The 16,967-nt window shown below is 50.0% G+C and overlaps 1 protein-coding gene across 2 annotated transcripts in view; it reads right to left on the bottom strand.

Annotated features, from left to right (window-relative positions):
* Positions 1-12,228: 12,228 nt before the first annotated feature.
* Positions 12,229-16,967, bottom strand: part of NRP2 (neuropilin 2) — a gene marked incomplete at both ends in the record, with an annotated part of 88,552 nt that continues 83,813 nt past the window's right edge. For both annotated transcript variants that reach the window (XM_082483484.1, XM_082483485.1), the window contains 2 exons: positions 12,229-12,533; positions 13,158-13,226. In XM_082483484.1, the coding sequence (XP_082339610.1) occupies positions 12,229-12,533; positions 13,158-13,226 (374 nt within the window). The remainder of the gene's footprint in view (positions 12,534-13,157; positions 13,227-16,967) is intronic.

Here is a 16,967-nt window from a genome sequence, read left to right as displayed (position 1 = left end):
GTTGAACGAGAAAGGTGCCATGGTGACAGATGATGCAGAGAAGATGGAGTTACTGAATGCTGCCTTTGCTTCAGTCTTTACTGCTTGGGCCAGCCCTCAGAGTCCCAGACTTTGCAGGTCACAGAGAAAGTCTGGAGGAAGGAAGACTTTCCCTTGGTTGAAGAGGATCAAGTTAGAGATCAATTAAGTAAACTGGATATCCACCAAGACTTTGCTTGGTTGACGAGGATCAAGTTAGAGATCAATTAAACTGGATATCCACAAATCCATGGGTCCTGATAGGATGCGCCCACGAGTGCTGAGGGAGCTGGCAGAAGTCACTGCTGATTCAATCTCCATCATCTCTGAAAGATCCTGGAGCACAGGCAAGGTGCCTGAGGACTGGAGGAAAGCTAATGTCACTCCAGTCTTCAGAAAGGGCAAGGAGGAAGACCCAGGAAACTACAGGCCAGTCAGCCTCACCTCCATCCCTGGAAAGATGATGGAACATCTCGTTCTGGGAATCTCCAAGCATCTGGAGGAAAAGAAGGTTATCAGAAGTAGTCAACATGGATTCACTAAAGGGTAATCATGTCTGTGCAACCTGCCCTAGGTGAACCTGCTCTGGCAGGGGGGTTGGACTTCAGAGGTCCCTTCCAACGCCTATCATTCTGTGATTCTGTGACATAGGACAGCTGGGAAGGGGACAGGTCTCCGGTTCTTCCCTTGCCTTTTCTTGTACGGGTATTTTTTGTTCAGCCTGCAGCTGGCACTGCCACAGCTGATCACACCCATCCCTGCTGGCTGTGGAGGGAGAGCCCGTGCAGGGCTCCCGCCCTTGCAGCACGTCCCCGGCAAAGGCTTTGCTGCTCAAGTGCCATCAAAACACAATCCCAGCCTTGATTTATTTAATTTATTTTGTTAATGAATTGCATTTATCTCCATGCTTTCCTCCTTTTTTTTTAAAGATATGTTTTCTGGGTGTATTTTTTTCCTCTGGAAGTGCAAAAAAAAGTTTACTTTTAAGACCTTGGCTAACGTTTCTGACCTACATTAGACAGCAGCTCCAGCAGATGTCAGCTCCAGCCCCACCACTCGTTCACAGCGAATGATGCACCAAGTGCTGGAAGCCTCCTTCTCCATGCGAGGATGGTTGTGAGCAGGTTGAGACTTCCTCATGTGATGCAGGTGAGTGTCCCAAGATGCGCTTCCGAAGCCCTGCCATGTGTGTAGGGCCCCCTCCATGTGAGGACTGCAGGGCAGGGGGGGCAGCCAGGAGGAGCGGGTCTCCTGGCTCTTGCCCTGCAGTGGATCAAATCCTGTAGTCACCTGTGCTCAGGGAGGAGGCGCAGAATGCTGAGTCTGGCGCGGCCGCAGGGCTGGCAGCACTGTCCACATTTGCAGACCAGCCCAAAGTGTGTCCTGCCTAGGCTAGATGGGGGCATCAAGAGATGGTGTTTTATAATTAGGCTCCTTGTTTGAAAAAGAAGTGTTCATTTTTGTCAGCGACAGCATTACGGTGCATCTTGGGTTGCCTCACCAGAGGTTTTTAGGATGTGAAAATCCTTGTATGCCCAGAGGTCACCTCTGCACCCTGTTTGCCCGGTCAGAGGAGCCTGGCACCCTGCTGCTGCCATCCAAATTCATCAGGGCATCCCTTGAGCATCAGGAGGAATGTGGACGGGGCTTGTTAAAACTTATGCAAATATTTTCCTAGCCTGCCAAGTCGCCCAGGGCAGCTGCAATGAGTCACTGTGGCTGCGCCGTCACTCCATCCCCGCGCTTCATCAGCATTATCTCCCCTTCATCTCCAGTATCTGGAGGAATCATCATCGCTTATTCCCGAGTCAGGATGCTGAATCTCTTCAATGCCAGCAACACCACTGCGTTCACAACCTTGTCATTATCCCAAGGCTGATAACCTCAGGCGGAGGTGTTCATTTTTTAAGTCATTGAGCGATGTCCTGCCTGTGACACCGTGGATATCCAGAAATACAAGATACGGCAGCCCTTTCCATCCTCCCAAATCACCCTCCGAACCCTCTGCCGTTCGACACAACCTCACCATCCTGCTTAGCCCTTGAAATAGATCCCGGTTTAGAGGAGCTCGGCTGCAGGTCACGTTATAGCCCCCTCCTCACGTGCCACGGTCTGGCACCGCTGAGCAGCAGGACCTGCCAGGGACTGCAGATTGCTATTTTAATGGTTTTATCATGACACCCAAAGCATTACACCGGCTCGTTCCCAAGTGTGGCAGTGCTCTGTTTTAATGAGCTTTGGAGATTGCATCAGCAGCGTGGACCCGGCTGTTTGATGGCGGTCAGCGGGGCTAATTAATCTGGTGTGCGCCCAGAGTCCCACGCCTGCCTGCGGCCCCGGTTGGGGCAACGCTGATAGCACGGCTGGGCTGTCGCTGGGACCTGAAAAGGCCTTAGAAAGTGTGCTTAAAGGGGCCTGTTCTTACCCAGCTCTCCCCCTTAAATTGAGGCTAACGCTGTTTCTAATCTCGAAGTCTAATTTTTTCCTTTGGAAAAAAAAAAAAAACCCAACTATTTTTGAAACAACATCCAAGCGGGACCCTGTGACTTGCTCTGTAATGGCGCTGGGCCCAGATGAGGATGTTCCTCGCTGGTACCTGTATCTGCATCTGGCATCCGCAGAGGTGGCCGGGCCGAGGCTGGGGCTCCCTGTCCCAGGGAGATGGGCTAATGTGCTTTGAACACACTCACCCCCACCCCGAGCCCCCCGAGGCACACAGCCCCATGGGGTGCCTGCAGGAAGGGTTAATGCGCTGCTGCCTTTGCCTTTGGCTGCTTCAGCATGTTTCCCTCCATGTTGTGTTTCTCCCAGCCCTTCGGCAGCGCTGGGTGTTGCTGCTGAAGCTGGAAGGAGCTGCTTGGACGGCACCGAGGTGTTTGTGTATTTGAAGTTCAGAAAAGCGAGAGTTGCCGAGATGGCTTTTCCTTTCCAGGAGGAAAGCCAGAGTGGGGCTGGGCCTTTCTTCCTCCTCCTTCCCCCTAAACCAAAACAAAACCAAGTTTTAAGCTGCTTCAGCAGTTAATCACTGCCTGTGTGGGAGAAGGAGCCGTGGAAAACCCCTTTTGCTTCATAAAACCGAGCAGACACATCCGTCACCCTCCTCGACACAGCTGTCTTGCAGCGTGTTGGCAGGGAAGTGGCACCTTCCAGGCACTGGGATTTTCCTGCAGTGACAGCAACAGGCAGCGGTGACGGGGCAACTTGCGGCGCGAGGAAGCACAGCTCCCCTGCCTGTCCCCATCCTCATCCCTGTCTGCGCTGTGAGGGATGGGTGGCCCCAGCGTGGTGCTTGCCTCGGCTGCGACACAGGGCAGGAGGTATTTGGGCAGGGTCCCCAGTACCCAGAGAACCCCCCCTGGCAGAGGGCTGGGCTCCCATGGCCACTCTGCCCGGGTGCAGGAGAGGGATGCAATGCGTGCGAACCCATCACCCGGCTCCTGGTCACCCTGGCTGAAATGGTGCGTGTCACCCATAGGAAGCGCCAGGCCTGATTTTCTACGTGTTTGCAGAATGTCTCTTCATCCCGCAAAATAAATAAATCGATAAATAAGAATTGCCGGGCGAGACGTGGTGGCAGGGTGCCAGTCCCAGCCCAGCCAATTCATTTGCAGTTCTCATTAATTTGGGCTGACCTTTGCTCACATTTCCACCACGAGCACGTTCAAAACAAGGCAGACATTTAACTTTGTTTTGGGCAATGTTACTCTAATGTGGTTTTTTTCTGCATAGCTCTCTCTTTTATGGTAATCAAATGTACTGCCAACTTTTCTCTTGCTATGTACACCAGCGAAGGGAACCAGATGCTTCGTGTTTTCCTCCGAAATGTATCTGAATGTTGTTTTTTGTTTAGTGTTTCAGAGGGAGGGCTGGCTTACAGACAGCATTTTGTAAATCCAGCCCTCGCTGCACCCTGTTTCCCAACTTACGGCGGGTCCTGGCTGTGGCTCCCAGTTGGATTTGCAGTCTCTCCTCAGCACAGGGTGGCAGCAGCCTCCAAGGTGCTGCAGGGCAGATCCCCCATTGTCCCAGGCTCAGCGGGGCATGGCTGCCACCGGGGGACACCCCACGGGAAGGGTCCCCGGTGATGTGGGGCGAAAGGTGTGGGGCTGGGCAAGTCCATCCCACTGACTTCTCGCGACACAGAGCATCCGCAGCCTGGCCGTGTTGTGCAACCCGCCACGGCGCTCAGGGAAGCTCTGGGGTCAGCCCAGAGATACCTCTCAGGGGAGCCGAACCCCAGTTCAGGCGTGGGTTGTGCTGCTCATGGGTAGCAGGATGTGTGGATTTGCCTGGCAAGTGCCGGTCTGCCGCGGGAAACGGAGGCGTTTCGCTCTGGCACGCCTGAGGACACTGGGGTTGTGTGGGGCTCCCTGTGCCCACCCCTCCTGGCCGGGCGGTTTAAAGCTGGTGCTCTGCATGGTAGGGACTGCTCCGCCTTATGTCCATGCAGGGTTTAACTTGTTGAAGCCCACCCAATGAATTCTTGCTGTGCAAGAAAAACCAGGGGTCTCGGGCAAGATTGTCAAAAATACCTGTGCCACTGGGGCACTTTTGGCCAGTTTTTATAATTTCTCTCCTCTACCTTCATCTGTACTTCTGCTGCTATTTTTATAATCGCTTCTCTGCTTTCAACTCCTTATCTTCTTTAGCTTTCCCTCTGCTTTTCAATCTTTATGCCCTAAAATCTTTTCATCGCCTTTTTTTTTTTTCTTTTTGGGTCTGATTGGGCTTTATTTCTTTTCCTCTGCCAGATTTATATGAGTTGTCAAGTCCCGCAGCCATTTGTCTCTGCCTGATGACAGACTTGCCTTTTCCCCCCCCAATCAGATTCATGGCTGTTCTTTAAGGCCCTTTAATATTTTAATGCTCTGACTATAAATTTCATTTTCTTTAAGCTTCAATCCTTCTGCGAGCCTTCCTGGGGCTGGGTCGGTGGTTGCCCCCCCCCCCCCCCCCCCCCCAGCTCCCCGGCGTGATTTGCGGCATGTCACAGGCGGCGTTTGGGGTGGCTTTGCTCCGTGCACAGGAGCGGAGGGCAGGGGAGGGGACCGTAGCAGGAATTCGCTTTTCCTTAAGCTCAGACGATTCTTCAAAACTTGACAGGAACTGACATTTTTTTTTTTGCTTCCAAGCCATGATTTGTTGTGGGCTTGTTGTGCTTTTTATTAAAATGCTCTCGTGGAGTGCTTAAAGAGGTTGGCTTTACCCAGCCCCAGCTTCCTTCTTTAATAAATGTGGCCTCGGCTTACAGTTTTTCCCTCTGATGTGTCAACTGGGGGACTCGCTCTCCATCTCAAATACACTCAGACTGCTTAAATCATCCTTATTTCTCTCGGAGGGAGAGACTTTTTGCTCTCCGAAACTTTTCACACCCTAAGTTAATAAAACTTCTCTGCTGAAAGGGATGGATGTGACACTGTGCTGAGGATTTCATGGCCGAGCGCTGGATTATTGCTGCGGTGTAAAGGGCTCCCCAGCTCTGGTAAGCACATTGAATGTCTTCTTAAAATATGAGGTTGAAATTCATTTGGCAACGGCTGTCCCTGAAGGCTGCTGGAAGAGCTCCCCCCGCTTTGCTGGTGCGTCAGAGCAGGACAACCTCCGGGAAGCTTTTCCCCAGGGGCAGCACAGCCCAGGGCTGCCTCTGCATTGTCCAACACAGCCCATCGGGGAGGTGATGGGGCGAGAGGAGAGCTGCCCTGTGCCTCTGCTGAAGGCCACTCCACTTGGGAGTGCGCTTCGAGGGCCGCAAAGAAAGCTGGGCTTGAAGCCAGGGCAGAGTTACTCTCTGCATAAACCCGAGAGACCAGGAGGACAAAAATGGTGCTAGAAATTTTGATGGCATTTGTAAAGAAGTCAGTCAACTCCATCATTAAGCATGATGTTGGCAGCTGATGTGAAGGGTGACAAAGCAGCCCTGCACTACACCAGGAGGGACTTGATAGGAAATTATCAGCAACATCTGGGACAGCAATTTCCTCTGCATTTGTAAACATTTAACCAAGGAAATGTTAGCAAAGTCTTTTGCAGCAAACAGTCCTCAGCCGCCAGCCCACGCTGGCTCATCCCGCAGCCCTCCACCCACTGCAGCAGCACAAGGAAGCAGTGCTATATTTCTTCCCTTGATTTTTGGCACCCGGGCCAAGGCGGGGGTAGAGCTGCTGAGTGTTTAATTCAGTGCTTTCCATTTCGGATATTAGTGGTGCAACTGAGTTATGATACAGGAGCCTAGAGAGGAGTCATTCCCTCTCAACACATTACGGATTAGTTATTTTCCTATTAGACTGCTTTAGTCATGGTGAGTTTGTTGCCTTAAATGGGTCGCTGTGTGTAACAGGCATTGATAAGAAAGCCTAATCCTACCTGATCAGTGCGAGCAACAATACAGACGTATTGAATGCAATGCAAATTTTGCTACGGACATGTATGGACCAAAACCTGGGGTCCCCTCTGTGTTTACAGCCCCAGGGCTCTGCTGAGTGCCCACCAGAGCAGCCAAAGTAAGGCTGAAAAGATCCAGCATGGACACAGCAGTGGTGGCACCGGCTGCAGTGGGGTCCCTGGTGCTCAGCTCACCAGGAGTCTGCACCATCGCCTCTCATGTCCAGGTGGGGTTTTGGCTGTCTAGGGTGTAAAGTTGGAAGGTGTGAACTAATTCAGTGAAGCTACAGTAAACAGAACAATCTGGCTTCTCCAGGGAGGTGCAATGGGGAGCTGCCCAGTGGAGAGAAGGTGCCTTTATGGCTGCCAGTCATCATGGTCTGAGCGTATGGGGCCTGGCAGATAGGGAGATGTAAAGGCAAGGTGCTGCAATGGGCACGCTCCCTATGGTCCCTGTGGGGAGGGGATGTGAGCACCAGCCTCCATCCTACCTGCCAAAGTCACTGTGCACGGCAAAGCCAGCACCAGGTTTCACACAGTCCCCTTGGACGGCTGGGGACAGCGCCAGGCTCCAGGAGACAGAGGCGCTCTTCAGAGAGAGACAGAGGAGAGAAAGGCGACGGGAGACTCCACTTGCACCTGCCTGCAATTAATTAATTACGAATCCACTCATTACCTCAGCCCCATGGCTCCCCCTCACTGCCAAGCCCCCAGCTGTCCAGAGAGCAAGTCATTATTTGAAAAGATTTTCCCATTAAACCAGAAAGCAAAGGAATATTTCAAAGAAGAAGGGGCGAGAAAGAGACAGCGAGAGTGCATGCACGATTGCAATCAGCTCTCGAGGATGTGCTGGAGCAGCTGGATCCGCATCTTGGAGCAGTCTGAGAATGGTGAAATCAATTTCATTAGCCTGCTCAGCCCCTGATTACTCATGCCACATGGAGCAGCCCTGTGGCCCCCCACACTCCAGCCTCCACTGGCGGCGGGTGCCCATGTGTGCATGGCAAATGCAGCTGGGAAACATGCATCCCGGCTCCCACCCCACCCTGCCAGCCGCAGGGCAGCCCACCAAATGCAATCCCAGCTCCTGCTAAAAAGAACCCTAAAGCTTTCAGTTTCCTGAAGTGGGTGCCTGCCTCCCCTTCGTGCCCAGGCGGCAGCTGCAGCCCGGTTATCAGGCTTTTAACCCAGCCGGTGCACACATCTGCTTTGCTGCCCGTTTTTCTATTACCTGCTTCCTGCTCCTCGCTTTAGCGGAGGCGCCTCTTTAACCGCAGTGATTTACAGGCAGTGTTACGGCAGGACAGGTCTGACACTGATTGAGCCGCTTATCTGCTGTCTCTGTCCTGCTCGCTGACAGCCTCTCCCCCAGGTATCAATCTGCACATCAGTTCTTTATTCCTGAGTGAGGGAAAAGCTGTCAAGGTTGCAGCTACACTGTCATCTTCATCGAAGCTGCCAGCTGCCCTTCATCGCTTAAAGACCCTCTCAACACACACGCACTTTGGGAGGGGGCCACCGTGTTGGAGGTAAGGAGACAGCAGCAAAATTTCATTTGCTCTGGAGGTGCCCAGGGCTTGATGGATTGGCGTTTGTCAGCGCACACGTAAATAAACAAGAGTTTCCATGCTGTAGGTTCAGCCCCACTGCTTCTCCAGCCTGTTCCCTGCAGCTCCATACTGGCTCTCGCCCGGCCAGTACAGGGAGAGCAGGAGGCTGCTGGGACCCCCGTGAGATGCAAGACTCCCCCAGGCCTGGGCCACCATCAGGGTGGTGGAACAGAGTGGAGAGAAGGTGGAGAAGACAAGTGTGTGGGGCCAGGCTTGGCTTTGGGGTTTGCCGGGAGTCCCTGTTGCTGGACACCTCTCGTGGTGCCCAGAGGTGGGGCTGAAGCCAAACTGCAGAGCACCATGCCATCCTGGTCACTGCCCACCATTGCAGGGCCATGGGACCAGGACAGGGGCATGCTGGCACCACACACCTGCACACTGGCGAGGTGGCCAAACTGGGACAGTCTGGCCCCCCGCACACCCCTGAGGCTGGCTGGAAGGAGGCAGAGAGGGCGCAGGCTGCTCCATGTGTGGTGCCTGTGCCACCACGCCCCACGTCACCCCCAGCCCCGTGTGCAGCCGAGATGTCCCCCCAAACCGCATCCCATCCTTGGCTGGCTGTTACCACCCTATGGGGTTGCACTGCAAAGCCTCGAGTGCACCTTTCTGCTCAGCACCGGGCTGGTTTAGTCCTAAATGATGTTTTTCTTAGTCTAAAACTTCACTCCTCTCCAGGATTGCTGGCAGTGCTCAGCAGCAGCACAGAGCGGCAGGAGGGGACCTGTGTCCACTTTTGGGTTTGTGCTCAGGAGCTGCTCTTGGGCCAGAGCAGCGTCCAGCCACCCCCGGCTCCAGGAAGAGAGGCCGTGTCCGAGCAGGGGGACGTGTGTGTGCACAGGGTCTGCATTACAGCCCCACGTCACCTTGGGGTGGCAGGCAGCCCGGGGTGACCTCCCCAGGGGGATGGGTGGTGTGCAGCAAAGGAGGGCGGTGGGCACGGTCCCGCATGCCTCCAGCCGTGCCTCGGTTCCCCTGGGGAGGTTTCTGGTTGCCCATAGCCCTCTCAGTTCAGTTTTCTTGTAGTTGCTCTTTCATAAATAAAAAGCCACTGAAACATAATCTCTACCATAATGTTTATTAAATAGTAATTTTAAAAGGTTTTTATACAAATCATATAAACACAGTTTGATTTTTTTTTGTTTTGTTTGTTTGTTTGTTTTTTTACACTGAAGAATCACAGTAAAAGCTCTTTAAGTCCATAAGTCCTGGCTCAGCCAGTGAACGGTCAAATACCTTGAACTGCAAACCTTGGAGAAGTTCCATTTCTGCATATAATTTCTTAATGGTTTAATTCCCATGCTCACCCCCGACACCTTCCCACAAAATGTAATCCCCCAGCACTACAGCCCGCCCGTTAGCAACATGTCCTCGCCATGGGAAGGGTGTGGAGGCAACAGCCCATTTCAGCAAAGGCATTAATACCGATTTCTTTTTTTTTTCTTTTCTGAATTTCACAGAGGGAATTGCGATCAGCAAATCTATTTGCAGAGGAGGATGCAATGAATTGAATGCACTGGCTACTTTTTTTTTTTCTCTTTCCCTGTTGAAGTTACAATCAAACACAGTTTTCCGTAGAAGAACAGTAAAGCACCCAGCAGAGGTAAGTGAGGTATCGGCTTTGCAGCATTATTGGCCTGCTCCTGCCCGGCAAGCGCACACGCGTGGGCCCTGCCCCACCTGGAAGGGGCAAGCGGGGGACACAGAGCGGACGCATCGCTGGGCCCGTGCCAAGTTAGTGCCAAGATCAGCAGTACTCTCCTGCCCCAGATCAAGAGATATATTAACACGAGTCAGTCCCACGGAATAAGTCACATACACGATACATACAGAGAATTCACGTGCGTGTGCAAACACACAATTTCTGAATATATGTATATACGAACTCTTCTCTCTGTACGCCTACTAGACACCATAACATCACCTTTTTAATTATATATTTGCACCTATTGTTTGCCTAAGTCGACTTTTCTACCGTATGGTCCTTTTCCATTCACCCTTCCCCTCACCTGTGATTTAAAGGGGACAGAATCATCGAGCAGCAGCAATCCAGCTTTGAAATGGTCTGGTACATTTCCTCTTACTGCCTCTGTTTCTTTTGTACAGTAAAATAACATCCCTGTGGAATTTGTCCACGAAGAATGCCAAAAGAAATAAGGTGATTCAAAAGGAGAATCTGAGATACATTTACTGGCGTTTCTGTTGGGCGCACAGTGTGAATTTAAAAAAATGAAGGCCTTTGTGTGTGTGCATCTCTGCGTGTGCGTGTATGAACCGTGGATGTTTTGATGACACAGCTGCTGGTATCTGCTTCCCCGGTAACACATGTGTCTCTTACAGTGGAGAAGTCTTTTTTTTTAAAAAAAAACTTAACGTCTGATGGAGCTTTTCATGAAACACTAGACAAATGTTCCTATTCCCACCACACCGAGGAGCAGCTGTGGCACTGTCCATGCTCATCTCCTCTCCAGATGTTGCTCATCTCCCCGAACACCTGGCCTCCTGCAGGATGTGTTTGCAGGGGCTGTGCAAATTGAGCTTCACAGCACATCACACCTTCAGTGCTCTGCGGTGAGTGAGCAAAAAAAAATCCATCCCCAACCCAAACTATTTGCTAGGCAAAACGTAAAATCAGGACATGTCAGGTATTTCCAAAGAGCTCCTGGAAAAGCAAACCCACCATGCTGGAAAGGTTTCTCACTTGTATATGTGCAAGCTGATAGGGGTGATCTGTCTGTACTGAATTGGAAATGAAGGCATTGGTTTGGGGCCCAGCATTTGAACACTTTTTCTTCATTAAATTGTTTTCATAACACTCCTCTCCCATGGCACAGTGGTAAGTGGAGAGGTATCAGCTGCCAGATAATGTAGCCAGACCACTTGAAAGTAGAAAGACCAGACTTCTTCAGCCAGGCTCTACCTGGTAGAGATCGGTGAAGAAGAGCGTTTTGCTGGGGAAGGATGAAGGCCTCACTTGTTATTTGATACAGCACTGATCATCAGATGGAGGAAAAATACTTCTTCTAAGGCACTTGTTCAAAGTAAAACTAAACACAGCTCATAAATAAAACTTCGGGGTTTTGCTACTGATTAGGAGCAGTGCAGCTTTGCTCCAAAGGGGATACGACGGCAGCCATTTGGTCCATCGATGCTGACAGCGCCAGCTCATGCCCACCACCTCCAGGGAGAAAGGGAGCACCACGAAGGCGATGGGGGCCAATGGGTGCCACCGCCGGGCTCCCGGGGCTGTGGGCACTCCTCCAGCCTCCTTCCCTGTTCATTTTCCTTCCCTGGCACTTTGGAGAGGCTCCCTTCCCAAAGCTGTCGCCTGAGTGCCAGGAGCTGACTGGCTCTATCTTTTGTTTGCTGCAATTTTCTCATTATAGAAAAAAAAAAAAGAGAAAGAAAAAGGGCAGGTTTAAGAGGGGTGGGAGATTCAAAGAAAGGCCTTCCTGATGGAGGCCTCAGCTGTTGCAATCCAAGATCTGGATTTAATAAATGGCTCTTATTCACAAATCACTTTAAGGCTCTTCAGCTTCTCTCAAAGAGGCGCTTCTACACATAGGGTTTCCTTTCTATTTTATTTTTTAATGACTTCAGAAAGCTCTGCTGTTACCATTGACACTAAACCCAGTATCCCACCTTTCCCTCCTACCAGGAGAAGGAAAGTTGAAGGTAACAACATGCTTCCACTTTCAGGACTGGAAACTGCAGCTTCCTGGACTTAGTGTGAAGTGCACAAATTGCTACAGCCAAAGTGGTATCTGGATGGGATCTAAAATGGACAGGGTCTCCGCGTGTGTGTGTGTTGTTTCTAAAGACAGGGTGGCTAAAGAAATCCCTCAGCCTGCTCATCAACTCCCCAGAAAAAGGAGGTGGGAAATAACGATCAACATTTAGTTTCTCACATCCAAAAGGTAAACCAGTCTCCCTCGCCACGTCTCAGCCACTCGCATCAGCAGAAAATGAAGATGAACCAACAAACAAGGGTCACGGTCTCCCCTCACCCGGAACAGCCCGGTTTGCGGGAACGTCTGCTCGGTCCTGGCGGAGCGCGACCTGCCAGTGGGACCTGGCGGCAGGAGCAGCGCCTCCCCTCGCTCCTCCCACCCCCTTGTTCCCTGTTATGGCATTCAGTTCCCATAGAAAACAGCAAAAGAAGTAACCCCCTGCCAGCCCACCTCACTGGGTACAATGCCAAGGGTGGTCCCCAGGGCACCGGTCAGGCCTCTGAGCAGCACTTCTGGTGGTTCATCTTGACCTTGTGCTTGATGCCGTCGTACAGCTCGAAGTTGTAGTTCTCCAGTGTGGTGGAGCTCCGTGAGGACAGCCCAGCATACGAGCACGTGCAGTAGAGGAGCAGACCAGCGCAGATGGCCCCGAGGAGGACACCGAGGGAGCTCATCGCTATGATGGTCACCAGAATGGGATCCAGGGTGTAGAGCCAGCTTTTTTCTTTGTCCAGCTTCGGGGTTCCTGGAGAGTTAGTAGAGAACAGTGTGTCGTTCCTATCCGATCCAAAGTAATCTGCAGTGGAATGGGCACTTATTATCCAGGGATCATTTTTTTATTTCACCCCATCTTTATGCATTTCTCACTTGGAGTTGTGATGGCCTTACAAGAGTATAAGCCCCTCCAGGGGTATATCTCAGCAGGATTTGCTAACCCAGGTCCAGAAATAATGCAAAGCACCTAACTACCAAGAAAGTTAGGCACTGTAATTCACTTTTACATCTCAGGCTATGTAAACAGCATGCTAGCATTTTACACCCACTGAAACCCTGGCCCTTCAAGTGCCATTGTGCTCAAAACTATAGAAACAATCTGTCACAGATCCCAGACTTAATTTTCTCCATTTACAAGTCAAAATGCCATGCAAGCAGCAATTAACGCTTGAAAGATCAGTTCCACTTGTCCTAAGACAAATACAATATATTGACTTTGAAAGGTTGCTGGCTGTTTAAAAAGGAAAACAAGAAAAGAAAACGAATATCTTTGTCCAGGCAGTAACCCACCACTTGAGTGTACGTTCTCAAGCGTGGTCTAGCTCCTAACTCCCATTAAAGCCGAGTTTTGTGAGCAATTGTAGCATCTGACACTGAAACAAAAGTTCCCCCAGATAAATTGCCCATGTGGAATTTCAGTACCAACCTGCATCATCGTTGTCTTCGAAGTCTTGCTCAGAGATTGGAAAGTCATCCTCCATTCTTGGGAAGTTCACTAGAACAACAAAATGGGAAGCACTGTTTGTTTAAAGAGGTCTTTCGGGGGCATTATTGCCACTGGTGACTGCATTGTGAGACTCCCCAGAAGAAAGCAATAGTTAAAACTACAGCAAGGCTCTTCCTCATGAAAGGAGGAAGAACTCTTCTTCTTCCTCTGGCCTAACTCAATGAATACTCTTGCACACTCAAGAGAACAGGATCCTCCCACTACATCACATTTCATGACCACCAAATGACCAGCTTTTAAGAAGAAAAGAGAGCGAGTGAAAGCAAAGAAACCAGATAACTTGAATAGCACTAAAATATTGTCATTGGTGCCTGCATAATGGCCATAATTCACTATTAACATGCTCATGGGTATTATCCTTACAACTTTGAATAGGATCTTAGTGACTATCATTACTTGCCACTAATGCTAGATCCATTTAGCACACTCTACTTTTCATCTTTTCCCATACATCTTACTGGACACAGAGCTTCAATGACCCAGTTTCTCTTTGGGCCTCAGATAAATTCATAGTAATTTGAGGAAGTCATGTATCATCATTACATGTTTTAATGCAAAAGCTGGTTGAAATGGGAAGAGCGGCAAATGGGTGTCCACATCTAGGCATTTACGTGAACATTTCTCTGATCCAAATTCCTTTTAGTGGTGACATTTCTTTTCATTGTTCAGCACAGATCAAGCACTGGTAACCAAATGCACATGTCGTAATCTGAGCAGAAGCAAGTTATTTTCCTGTGCAGTCTTCCTAGCATTATTTCTATACATAGTTACCATGGCTCTCCTTCAGTTTTCCAAAAGAAAATGCCCTTTCATTTCAATCTCCTTAGATTTTTCAAAGCTGCCTGTAACTTGAGGTGCTCAACTGAGGAGGCACCTCGAAATGATCAGGAATACAGAAAATCAGGGGCTACTAGAAAGCTGGAGAAGTCACACCCTTGAAACAGTTGTGGTTGAAAACCAAGGCTACTGCGCGTCTTGTGCAAAAACGGCAAGAAGAGTTTAAAGAGGTTACTTACAAACAACCAAAACCAAAGAATGTAACTTGTGCCTAAAAAGCCACGTGCAAAGAAATTATTCAAAACCTTATAAAAGAATATTTACGCATGTCTGCACAGAGATTTAGGACTTGAAAAGGCCTCCTGAATTGTCAAATCCATTTTTTTGGTATCACAGGCAATGGTATCAGGCAATCCCCACCGGCGACATTTCAAGGTTCACTTCCAGAGCAGGGAAGTGCTCCAGCACCACCTTACACCCAACTGCAGAGATCCTCCACACTGGTACTAATGACACCTTCCCAAATACCCATTCTTTGGGCAGAATTGTCTTTTGTCTTCCGCACTCAAAGGATTAAGGGATTTCTTTGAATTTTCAAGCGAACCTGGCAATAGGAACACATAAAACCCAACACTTGCCCCTCCTGAAGATGAGCTCTGCATTTAGTGAGCCAGGCAATTAAGCTGATTCGAGGCTGCTGGTAACTTGTTGAAGAAACATAGGTGCACACCATCTTCTCTAAATCCTCACTGTAACAGCGAGTTCACATGATTTCTCAACACTTCCAGAACTGACAGGCCCAGATGGCAACATCTTAGGGCTGGGAGAACTGCCTGAGGGCCTCTTGCAAACATTTAGAGCCGAACATGTGGAAAAATAACTTGCAAAGCAGTTCACTCGCGGAGATGTCTGCTTTGCTAGTCCTCTGTCAAAAGACAAGCAGTGAGATTTCCCATCCGTGTCACCCACACAACCCTACAGAAAGTGTAGGTTGCTCAAACCAGAGCAAAGGTTAAAATTGGACCATGGTCTGCCCGAGGAGCCCATGTGTGGGAAAAGGCTGTTGGAAGTCTTCTGCCTTTCCATATTGTAGCTCCTCTAAATTTTGTGTGAGAACAAGCTAGCAATTTGGTGCTTTTTTATTTCCCAGGGTAGCCTTGAGGGAAAAGCCAGAAAAAACAAAGTATCGGTTAATCAACACTTTGAAAAGAACACCAGTTCTTCCAGCCTGAAAGGAAGGAGCGCTGGGAAAACTTGAAAAGAGAGAACTTTTATACAAAAAGCCCAGCCTAAAATCTATTTACTCTGCTAGCAATTTTCTCAATTCCCCATGCTAATATGACTCCAAGTCCTGCTTAAATGACATCTTCCTCACCCCTCCTCCTTCCTCCTCAGGCTCATGGTAGACCCTTATTCTTCTGTTCCCTGCATGTCATTTCATTGCTATCAGATTGTATGTTGTCACGCAGGGCTCTATGCTGCAGTTGGAAAAATACAACTCGACGTCTCTTTTTCCATACTGGGGTTTCTCGAGTCATTAACAAAATCAGCTCTGGCTACGTGGCTGGCTGTGGGAATTGAAGCCGGTGGTCTCAGTTCAGTTCCTAGTGGAGATGATTTCCCGTCACAGAAACCAGCCTGCTATTTGTCATCAATTTAGGCTCCTTTGTGGCAAACCTCAGCAGTATTGTCACAAGTGGAGCAGGCTGTGGAAGTGACCCCCTTGGAAAGCGGTCCCCAGAAAAGCCCTGCAAGCTGCTGGGCAAAATGGGGAAAATACGCATCACCCTGTGCTGTGGAGAGCTGCTTCCTTAAAGGGCAGCTTTCAGGTGCAATTTACTTTGCATTTTAAAAGACCAAAACGTATACTGGAGAAAGGTAGGCAAGAAAGCTAGGGGGAACTGTATTTAAACAGGAGGAGCGCTTTCTCCTGAGTGAAAGACCCTTTTGAAAGCATGTGTGCTGAATGATGGCTGTGAGTACCTAGCCGGTCGTGCCCAAAAGATGATGCTAGCGATGCTATTGGAAACAGCCAGATGCCGAGAAAAGGCTGTTATCTGTTGGATCTGAGAGCACTGCCAGCTAAAAGGCTAATTTATGGGACCTGAAAAAGAAAGATGAGATTCTAATCAAAGACAAGGAGCGACTTAAGTACCATGTTGGTATGAACTTACATGGAGGGAGAGCAGGAGAGAATTAGTATTTCCAGAGATTATGGAGCTTTAATATACATCTGTTTTAAAATAGTGTGTGTGTGTGGGGGGGGCATTTGGGCAGGGAGGGGGTTACTGGAAGCAGGGGGTGACATGTGCTCGATACACCTTGCCAGGGTGGATGGGGGAGGCACAAGAGCAGACAAGGTTCTCCAGTGCCCTGCCACAGACACACGTGCCTCTTTGCAGGAAGCTCTCCAAACCTGCGAAGCTGAGGTCAATGCATCATATGGACCAGCATGTACTTCCTGGCACCATGCGTGCTCAATACCAGCCTGCCTGCACGGGCTCACCAGCAGTGCCCACTACCACAGGCAGAGACCTTTGCACAAAGCCAAGAGCTATTGCTTTGGAGAGGACACCCGATCCCCAGTTTCTGGAGCCTAGAGACATTCCTCCAAGGCAAATGACCACCACTGAGAAAAAAACTGCTGTTTCTTTCTAGACTGACTTTGTCTGGTTTAAGTCCAGACACCAAGCGCTGTCTCCTGCTGGGTCCCTCCATACCAGGGCAGAACACTGTGTGTCACCGCGCATCCCTCTACACACAGGCGTCTGCAGATGGTGGCCATGGTGCCTCTTGGGCTCTTTCTGGGTGAACAAAATGAGTCTCTCAGAAAGAGGTGCTTTTCCCAAATGATCTATCAAACTTGCAGCAATTGCCAGCCCTTTTTGTTGCTCACCCACAGCCTCTCTGGCACAGGGAAGCCTGGCCTGGAGAGCACCCGGGATGCACTCT

Source organism: Vanellus vanellus (assembly GCF_965231255.1).
Source record: "Vanellus vanellus genome assembly, chromosome: 5".
Classification (NCBI taxonomy): Eukaryota; Metazoa; Chordata; class Aves; order Charadriiformes; family Charadriidae; genus Vanellus; species Vanellus vanellus.
The sequence above is the reverse complement of the archived record's forward strand: the minus strand, read 5'-3'. Positions and strand labels throughout refer to the sequence as shown.